Source organism: Amphiprion ocellaris, chromosome 1, assembly GCF_022539595.1.
Source record: "Amphiprion ocellaris isolate individual 3 ecotype Okinawa chromosome 1, ASM2253959v1, whole genome shotgun sequence".
NCBI lineage: Eukaryota > Metazoa > Chordata > Actinopteri > Pomacentridae > Amphiprion > Amphiprion ocellaris.
Window position 1 is genome coordinate 16,265,455 of NC_072766.1, and position 11,223 is coordinate 16,276,677.

An 11,223-nucleotide genomic window follows, 5' to 3' on the forward strand; every position below is an offset into this window, starting at 1 on the left:
CGGACTTTGTTGATGCAGAAAAGCGATTGGCTGTGTTTGAAAGTGAATGACTCTGCAGCCAAGAGAATGAAATAGAATCACTGCAGCTACAGAGTGCTGTGAAATATAAGACTACTTCTCTACAAGCCAGTGCACAAAATGAACAGAAAATCTATTTGTACACATGCATGAAGAATAAAAATGCAAACATTTAAAGTCGCAAACTGCATTTTTATCATAAAATATGTACATATACATTCATATGTATTGTGTTTTTAATCTTTGACTGAAAATATTGTATATATTGTATAATTGAGGAGTTTGATTAAAAAGCTAACACGTTAAACTGCAAATAGATTCCTGGTTTCTCCTCTGTCTCTAAAATGACTAATACTGGTGCAAAGAGATATTTATAGTAACTCAATTTGTTACTAGTAGGTGTTGATTTATGATCTGAAAGTTGTGCAAAAATAATAGGAAGCAACAATTATTTTTCTGGAGCAATAAAATATTTATTTTAAAAACATATAGAGTAGAAATGACTTCTCAGAAAGATAAAGAAAAGTTATTTCTGTACAGACTGTGAGCTTGGTTTCATTAATAAAAAAATATTTAAAATAATCAGGCAGCTTTGGCAAGTAGAGTGATTTTGGGATGAACGTGGTTGAAAATTACAGAAGAAACAGCTGCATTCATACTTTCCTTCATTCAAAAATGTTAATTTAATTTGCTTTGTTGTTATTTTTGATTGTGAGTTGGTACAGTGCAATCAATCAGTCATCAGGCTTTATCTGGCAATGGTAACACAATGAACTGTGCTTGACAAAGACTTTCAATGTTAAGTAGTCAAACTGCAGTGTAATTATAGCATTTGTGTTTTCATCTATAAATATAAAAGTAGAAAATTTCAACAGCCAGTGGCTCAAAATTAATTTTCTGGTTTGTTATTACTTTAAGTTCATTATATAACTTAACATATTTTTCATATAATACATTCAAATGCAACAATATCACAACATACAGCCTCAAGTTTTGCAGATCATGAGCTTTAAAAAAGACATTATAGGACTGCTGTACTGTACCTGACTGCATTAGAATTTATTGCACATCTCAAATCTGTTTACTCCAATTTCACGAAAAGTAAGTGTCTCCATTGCTACCTTCAAAATAAGACACTTCTGTTATAAATGCATGATCAACTCTCACAACAGGAAATGCTAAAGATCAATATTGTGATATATTTTAAGAGTGATACTGATGCAAAAATAAATATTAATAGTTAAATGGTTACAAAAAATCTATTTACACACTGAATGTTTTAGAATTGTTGCAAATATGGAACAAGTGCTGCACCTACCAATCTTCAGTGCATTTTGAGCTCTTTAGTCCTCAAACTCTGCAGCATAAAGCACTTGCTGGAATTTCATCCGCACCTCCATTCTTTTTTTAATGGTGAGCCTCTTCAGTGAGGGCAGGAGGCTGAGCAGAAACAGTTCATCTTCATCTCTGAGGTTGGTGAGGGCATCTGCAGAACTTATCTCAGTTTCTGCGACTGGTTGCCTTTTGCGTTTAAGAGAGATTCCCATATCTCGATGGCTGGTTGGAGTGGACTCCACGTGACAAAAATTAGTACTGACAACAGGCAGGGAACTGTTCTGTGGCTTTTCGTCTTTATCTCGCTCTTTCTCCAGGTCATCTGTTCTTCCAGCTACCTGCGTGGCAGAACAATGTCAAATGTGTAGTTAATGGTTACCACCGACAACCCAACACTCATAAAAAGCTTCAGTTTCTTGTGTGATCACAAACACATCAGAATTTCTTACTACTGTTATCCTCCAAGTGGAAACAAAACAGGATGCACGATATTTCAAAAACTCTATTTTTAAAAGAAGGAATTTCATATTATTTTGCGTGTTATATTTTGTAAAGGCTGATTGATTAATCGAGATGTTATGTTTGAGGAAATTTAGACAGTATAGTGTGTCTACCACAGAGCAACGTGGATCATTCTTGCATCCGTACATTGTCCATCTCACTACATATCATGTGCTACACCTCTCTGCGTCTCCACTGGCTCTGCAGTAGAAGTGCAAGTCTTTGGGTGGTGCACTGACTTCATTATCTGAACAGTCGACACCTAAGAGGTGTGGATAAAAGTCCTGCCTGATGTTATTGCTGGAGTCATAAGATCACCATGATCTCAAGGCTTTGCAATTTACCGCCTAAGTATTGACTTAAGCCACTTTTTTGTTATAATAAAACTTTTTTTTGTAAACTCTGCTGTCTCCACTTTATTTTGCAGCCAAAGAGCAACAAGCAGAGACAAATTAAAACCTATCTTTGCCAAATATAGAGGCTATGCACACACACCCACAGGTGTTTCCAGGTAAACCTGCTCCTCAGACCACAGTATGTATACAGGAGGCAGAATTAGTCAAATGAGTGAAATCACCTCTGTGTGTGTGTGTGTGTGTGCGTGCGTGCGTGCGTGCGTGCGTGTGTACACCATGGACACACAAGGTCTTCAAAAGTCCCATATTGTGTCCCATTGAGGACATTAGAAAAAGTCTCCCATGTCCCCAGAATGTTTCTTTCAGTTTTTTAGCTCAGACGTGCATGAGTGTGTGAGACCAGGACTTGTGTTCACTCTGCCATTTGATGTGCTTTGCTTGTGGCTCAAACATTTTTGAGTAGCAGAAGCAGTTCTAGATGTTAAACACACTTGGCAGAATGGAGAATGCTGCTACATCAGACTCAGTTCACTAGTAGCGGGCAGTGAAATTGCAAAATTACACAAACTTTGAGCTAGATGACAATTCAATCAGCAGCTCAGCAAAATTCTCACTGGCATCTAAAATCTGACAGACTACAGAGTTGTGGCATGGGCTTAACAAATAAAACACTAACCACCAGAGAGCGGAAGGAGAGTTGAAAGCTGAAATGAAAAGCCGATGGCAGGTTTACATCCGCATCTTGCATTTGGTGAGTCAGACGAAAGAAATACACTGCTTGGCCAAAAAAAAAAGGTCGCCAGCTGGATTTAACTAAGCAAATAGGTAAGAGTCTTATTTGAATAATTACTGCAGTGATGAGTATGTTTCAGCTGGAAACAATTCATTTAACCCTAGCTGATGCAGGGAGGAGCTTCTCATTTCTTAAATGACCATGTCGGAAGACATCCTGTGGTCATGGAAAGGATGTTAATTTGTCTCAGAAGGGTCAAATTATTAGCCTGCATCAAGCAAAGAAAACAACTAACGAGATTTCTGAAACTACTAAAATCAGGTTGAGAACTGTCCAACCAATCATTAAAACCTGGAAGGATAGTGGAGAACCATAATCTTCAAGGAAGAAATGTGGTCTGATGAGTCCAGATTTACCCTGTTCTAAAGTGATGGGCGCATCACAGTAAGAAGAGAGGCGGATGAAGTGATGCACTCATCATGGCTAGTGCCTACAGGCCTGTGGGGGTTAGAGTTATGATCTGGGGTTGGTCAGGTTCAGCAACATTATGTTCCCAAAGAATGAGGTCAGCTGACTACCTGAATATACTGAATGACCAGGTCTTTCCACCAATAGCTCCATTGAGAATCTTTGGGATGTGCTGGAGAAGACTTTGCACAGCGTCTGACTCTCCCATCATCAATACAAGATCTTGGTGAAAAATTAATGCAGCTCTGGACAGAAATAAATGCTATGACATTGCAGAAGCTTATTGAAACGATGCCACAGCGAATGAGTGCCATACTCAAAGTTAAAGGCAGTCCAACAAAATATTAGCGTATGCGACTTATTTTTGGCTGGGCAGCGTACAAACAAGCCAGACCACCAATAGCATCATCATAATGAGATTATGCCAGATTGCAACAAATAAAAAAACTGATTTCTGCAATAAGAGGCCTTTAAGCTGTCTTACTAAAAATTTTATATTTATGGTGCATAATAATATATTTTAAATAACTAATTATAAATGTATATATTACTACATTTTTTTAAAAAATCCAATTTAACCTTTTAAAAAAATCTATCAGGAAGATAGATGAATCTATCAGATTCTTATATAAATATAATAATGACTGCTCCACCTACAGTCTGCTGTTGAACTATGGGCTGCTTTTAAGTTGAAAAGCTGAATCTTGTGAGAGGCAGCGGTGATGGTGTTGATGTATAGACATATTTAACTTGTAAAAGAAACGCAAAGTGATGTGTAGCTTTGAGGAAAAACATAATATCAGATTTGTCACCGTGTGAGGTAGAAGTAAGTGGCTGTTTGAATGAGCCTTCATAAGTTAGCAACAGTTAGCTAACGGCTGCTAAGCTAACACACTGACACCAAACACTTGAACCTAATGAAGGACGGACTAACGGACAGACAGTCTCACCTCCTCGGCTTCCCACAGACTTCTGTCCACTCTGGGCTTCACATAGTCGCTGAGCCAGGCCAGCTGGTTGAACAGCACCGGGACAGGCCTCTCCAGCGGGTTCTCGTCGTCGTCTGGCAGGGGGGAGTTTCTCTTGGCCAGTCGCTTCTTCGCTTTGACGAACTTGTCGCGCAGATTTTTCCACTTGAGCTTCACCTCCTCCTCAGACTTCCCCATGGCGTCCCCGATCTCCCTCCACGACACATGTCCCCTCATCACGTCTTTGTAGTCATGCCGGCTCTGGTCGTACAGGTTCGGGTGTTGTCGTATCAAGTCCGCCAGCTTCTTTTCTGTGGTGTTCATGTTGTTTTCTGACGGTTCGTCTCACAGCGAAGTCTCTTCGTCGGCAGACAGCGAGCTCGGTTCGGTTTCCTCCGCAGCAGCGGGTCGACAAGAGGAAGCACAGAGCAGCACGGCTTCAAAATAAGAGCCAAGTAAAGTTGGGGGGGGGTAAAAATCCCAAAATTCAGCTAAAATTTCCCCAAATTTCTGAAAATTTGCAAAACCTTCAGGAAGAAAATTCCAATAATTCCTTAAAAGTTTCCCTTAAAAGTTTTATTTAAAAAAATAAAAAAAAAATTTCCCCAAATTTGGCAAGAAAATATTTTCAAAAAATGAGTAAACATCTTCCAAAAAAATCCTAAAAATATCTAAAGTGATTACATATATATCAGTAAAACTTCTAATATTTTCATTAAGAACATTCACAAAAAAATCAACCAAAATCCAGCGAAAATATGGGGGGAAATAAAGATATTTTCACAGTGAAACTTCTGATGTCCAAATTTTCAGCATTTTTGGGAAATCTTGAACATTTTTTGGTGGAAAAAAAGAAATGTTAAAAATATATCTGAAGAACATTCACAAAAAATCAACCAAAATCCAGTGAATTTCGCTGGATTTTGGTTGATTTTTATGTGAATGTTCTTAAAGAAAATATTAGAAATTATACTGATATATATGTAATCACTTTAGATATTTTTAGGATTTTTTTTGGAAGATGTTTACTTATTTTTTGAAAATATTTACAAGAATTTTCTTGCCAAATTTGGGGGATTTTTTTTATAATAAAACTTTTAAGGGAAACTTTTAAGGAATTATTGGAATTTTCTTCCTGAAGGTTTTGCAAATTTTCAGAAATTTGGGGAATTTTTTTGCTGAATTTCTGGATTTTTTTTCAGACAAGGAAACAATATTTTTTGGTGCCCCTAAATGAGGACAACAGGAGGGTTAAAAGACAACTCTTGTGGTGCAAAGTAGAAATAAGACAAATAGATTTAAAAAAATATAAATGTATACAGTATACAAAGGGAGCCGATAAGACTGTGAGAAGAACAAGCATGACAACAAATGGCAGAGATAAGTTCTGCTGTTTGCTGTAAAAGCGAACACAATAATCTTCACGCGCTTCCAGCGTCTGATCAACTGAAGACCCAGTGGATTAGTTTTATTATTGATGGCAGTTTCACCACATTTATAGGCAAAATCCTTGGTCTAAGCGTCCTGTGCAGTTAATGCACATGAGATGACCACTAGGTTCAGAGATGGGGGAAACTTTAAGAGCAATTTGCAAACTAGAAACATAGATTGGATGTTTTTGTGCTGTTTTGCTTTGATGAAACCTAAACTCGACTGTTCTTTATAGCTGTTTGCTTCTCTCTTGCTTTCTGTGCTCACATATACTGTAGTTCAATGTAGCTGAACTCCCAATAAAGCTGTTCTCATTCACATAATTCTCAGTTTTAGTTGTCAGACTAAAGCACAGCCCATTATGACTACATGTTAACTATCAGTCACTTTAGAGCCATTCCCAAGCTGCTGCACTTCACTGCTGAAATGCAGATTTTATAACAGTAATGCTGTCTGACAAGCTCACTATATACACGAAGGAAAAACATCAGCTGTGCTTTGGATCAGGCAATTTTTCCATATGAAATGATCACTTCTTCCTGTAAAAGGGGAGGGTTTTTTCTTTTCACTGTCACCAAAGAGCTGCTCAAGGGAGCCTTTGGAGTTGCTGAGCTTCTCTCTAATACAATATCATGAGACCTTCACCTTAGATTAGAATAGATTGGATTGGGTTCAACTTTACTGTCATTGCACAGAGTACAAGTATTTACTACTTCCTATGTGAAGTGTCTTGAGATGACTCGTGTTGTATATTGGTGCTGGAATTGACTTTACTGAAAATGTTAGGTGTGTAATAATGAAGTGCTCTAACTTGGACATGGTGAAACTAATATCACAGTAAAGCAGACAAATGATGAGATTGCTTATGGCCATTTGGACCACCAGATTTACAGACAGTTTCTTCTCCTGATTATTTTTTGCGCCCTAAATTCCAACAAGCAGCGAATGACTCCTTGTGCAAAATCCTTTATGTGTGCACAATAATTTTAATTTAAACTGCGCAAACACTGTATTTATTTGTAGTGCAATGAACAACACTCTGATGCAATTGCTCTTGTGTTAGATTCATACATGTACTCTAATTGTTTCTGTTATCAGTGGCACAAATCAAACACACAAACAGCTTGAAAGCATGTCTGATAACCATTTGAAGTTATTAGCAATTGCTCGTGCACGTCATTTTTATACTTTACCTGTATGTAACAGACAGTTTTCACTTGATACTGTGTGTGTGATTATGAATGTCTATGTCAAGAATAAGCTGCAATCTAACATATAAATGACAGGCTTGTGATTGCTGCTACAGAATTCTATTCAGCTGTGTTTCCTCACTGTCAGCGCTAGATGGCGTATTTGCTCTTTCCTTCACATCGCTACTGTTTCATTATCACTGTGAACAGTTGATATGGTTCAGCATCATTTGGCACTGGTTATGCTTTTTGCTATGCTGCATATAAAAATAATTTAAACTGACATCTCTTTTGAAAATAAAATTAAAGGGCTATAAATTATGCATGTGGCAGAGTGTTTTGGGCTCTGATTGTCCAAAATGTTTTGGAGATGATAGCATATGTGTCTTTTGGGTTTTAAAATATTTGTATCTATGCTACTGAAATTAGTAGTGGTAAAAACACACCAGAATGGCTGTTTATGGTAAAAGCCTCATAATTGACACAATTGCTATCAGGTGGCTGATGGCTTTTTAAGTGCTTGTTTTCTACACATAAAGAAAATACCGTTGAAAAATGTAGATGTTCATTGCAGTAAATCATTAGAGTGGAGTGTGACTTTTATTCTTTGTGTAAGCTGCTGTTAAGAACGTCCCTGTCACTTATTTTACCCAGACTTGCATTTGTGTGACAATAACCACAATTGTGACAGCAAACATGTAACCACTTGCTGCACAAACCTTCATGTTCAGATACTGATGCAACAGTGAGGTTTGGATCTTCTGGTGTATGGCAGCATGTGGTTATCAAAGGCCAGAATTTAAAAGAAGGCTGATTTAAATCATTTTGAATGGTAACCACATCAAGACTCCAGGCAGGTGTGATTGCTACTTTCAGATTTCATTTACATGTGAAGGCGACAGTGCCGAGTAGTGACAGATCAAAACGTCTTCTCTGCTGGAGGCGGTCTGAGTGTCACCTGGAAGACTCCTCATGTGGGACAGTACAGATTACAGGGACAGCACAATGGATAACACCAATTACGAGGACATCAGCTATTATCATCGGGATGTCACATGTGATTGCACACCCTGTTACAATGACTATTATAGCACGGCTGTCTAGACTACCTACATGAGAGGTGGCAACATGTTATTACAGGGTTCCTAAAAAGTCAAGACACCTTAATTTAAAGGAACAACACTGATTATATAGACAGCACAAGATACACTTACCGGTTTGATTTAAGATTAACATGGAGAGTTGTTGTTCTTGTTGATACAAAAACAGCTCAAGACAAATAGCTGCAGCTGTTTTTTTTTCAGAAATGTTCAGAGGGGCTGAAATCTTTCCAGTAAATCTGTATGAAAATCAGCTTTGAAATAGAACATTATATACACCCATCATCCATTAGCTATACCAGCTTTGTCCTTTCGAGGATCTCAGGGATATTAGATTATATAAAACCACTGAAACAATTTTAAATGTGGTTTTCCCTTTTGACTTTTGGTGAATTCAAGCAGCTAAATCCACTCATGCATGAACATTTTCAGCAGATCTACTTGTCTCCCCTGCAGTGATTGTCACAGAGAGTCTAAATCCACAAGAGAGAAGCAGAGTCTTTGTGTTTCTGCACAAGCTGCAGCCACAAATTTTCCTCTGGAGAGCTCACACCAAAAAAAATAAACAAATGGAAGCTGCATGACTTTAGTTTGCCAGGTGAACAGAAACAATCGTTTTGAAATAAAGTGGCAATTTTGGTTAAATATATCGCACATAATCTCTGTTTTTAAAAAAGAACCGGGGTGAGAGTCAAAGAAACCTCATACAAGACGTATATATCTCTATACCTCAGTCTAATATGATGACTGAAGTTGTTTTGGGATGTCTGGTGCAAAAACAGTCATCATATTCATCTTCTGTGACAAACGTCTCTGTCATATTATAGGATGCAGCTTGCAGTCAAGACAGCAAAACAAACACTCAGCGACAGGTCTGTACATTTTGCAAACGTGTGCAGAAACAGTTAACTAGAGGGAGCCAAAGAGACTCAACTCACCTGAAAGCAGCTCAGAGCAGCAAAGAAACCACTTTGACATTATAGGCACTTGCCTGATGAAGGTATGGTTTTATAGAATTAGATTCTCACATTTTTGCAAATTCTATTACATATGTATTCACATTTTTAGAATGTTTTTTCACTGGCTACCTTTGATTTTGAAATTGATTAAGATTTTACTGCTTGCTTTTAAAGCCTTGAATGGCCAGGCTCCTGCATACATCTGAGAACTACTAATTCCTTATGAACCTGAGCTCCACCGGCAAGGCCCTTCTGATGGTTCTTTAGTCCCATTTAGTCCCTAAAGATGACCAAGTTTTCACTGTTAGGGCCCCCAAGCTCTGGAACTCAATATACTCTTTAAAATCTCTTAAAACTAATTTTTACAGTATGGCCTTTTCTTAACAGCTACTTTTATTTCTATGATTTCACTGAGATTTTATGGGATCTTTCTGATTTTAACTTGAATTGTTTAATCTTATTTGCTTTTAATGTAAAGCACTTTGTAACTGTGTGTTTTGGAAGGTGCTATACAAATAAAGTTGTTGTTTTTTATAAATCATGCTGGTGAATACAGAAGATGTACTTTATTTCCTTTGACTGACAGGGAGACACTTGTATTTGTCTGTAGCATTTTAGCATCTGACATGCTCCAAGAACCTCATAAAGCAGCGTACCATTGATGCACAGATCCACTGCCGTGCCTGAACGCTGCCTTACTCCACAGCATCTCGATGGGAGCTGTTGTGCCTCAGCCTCTTGCTGCTGCCTGCCAGGCGGTCCAGGAATTTGAACCGCTGACCTTCTGGTCACAAGGTCAATCCTACAAACATTTGGCTACTGTCCTCCACAAATGTTTATACTCTGTACTCTGCTGTTTGAATGCTTGTCCTCAGTGCCCTGCTGAAGTGTCCTGTTGCATGGTGAACCAGAAGCTTTCCATCAAGTCTAAAATAACAAAGTATTACTCCAAAAAGTGTGTATTTACCACGTCTGCCACAGCCTTGATAAAAAGTAAATGTTTTGTGGTCGTAATGCCGTTTGTCTGCTGTGTTATCGTCCCTACAGTGAGTGACTCAACATCCCAGACTGTGGGGACACACACACACACACACACACACACACACACACACACACACACACACACACACACACACACACACACACACACACACACACACACACACACACACACCACACACACACACACACACACACACACACACACACACACACACACACACACACACACACACACACACACACACACATCATCTGCAGTGAGAGTGACATATTTATCTGTAGAGGAAAAGGAGGGGGAGAGCAGAGCAAGATACAGCTCCTAAAAACAGACACCAGTCAGGTAGTCGAAGATAAATCTGTGAGTCATCGTCAGTATTAGGCCCACCGTGCTGAGCCAGTACGAGCAGGATGATGTAAATGAGACAAATCTGCACCCAGAGCTGCCTTCCTGGTCGCCAAGGTGTTGTCAAGGAAACACAGTTGTTTCATCATGTCTTGTCTAGACCTGATAATCTTAATATCTGGTGAGAAGGGGTGACATTTTCCAACCCGAGTCATCCTCTGGTATCTTCATGTGTGTGTTGTTGCAGAGCAGCTTTTTCCCAGAGCAGTGATAAGTGTCACCTCAGTGGGGGCTTTAACACCTGGGCTGGTGTAAAGGCGGGGTGGGGGGGCATGAGAAGTCTGGGGTTCACACCTCATTGACGATAGGAGATGATCCTGTAACTAATACACACACACACACACACACACACACAGAGAGAGAGAGAGAGAGAGAGAGAGATCTTTAGGGAACAGAAAGGTACAGCCGGCGTTGATAGTTTTAGTCCTATTCATGTACATTGTCAGTGGCGTGATGTCAAACCCTTTATGTAACTTTCAAACGCAGGGATGCAGTGTTGAGCAGGGGGTCTTTCTTAGTGAGGCAGGGGGTCTTTCTTAGTGAGGCATTCACAGAACACCAGTATTAGAAATTTCATGTTTGCCAAGCTGCATTGTGCAAGTTATGTTGTCATGAAATCAAACCTGGACAGTAATAATCATCATATATACTGAGGTGATTTGCACTGGCCCTTTATTCCACCAAAACAATGCAAGCTCATACACCGCCCAGGCAAAACATTATGACCACCTGCCTAACATTGTGTTGGTCCCCTTTATA

At 38.9% G+C, this 11,223-nt stretch overlaps 1 protein-coding gene across 1 annotated transcript; it reads right to left on the minus strand.

Moving 5' to 3' along the window:
* Window positions 1–475: 475 nt before the first annotated feature.
* LOC111572163 (uncharacterized) lies at window positions 476–4,781 on the minus strand. The gene is made up of 2 exons (XM_023275714.3): window positions 4,362–4,781; window positions 476–1,691 (listed from the first exon to the last, which is right to left on the minus strand). Exons 1-2 carry the CDS (start codon window positions 4,701–4,703, stop codon window positions 1,362–1,364), a joined length of 672 nt encoding a protein of 223 aa, XP_023131482.1. The 5' UTR covers window positions 4,704–4,781; the 3' UTR covers window positions 476–1,361.
* Between the last annotated feature and the right edge of the window lie 6,442 nt (window positions 4,782–11,223).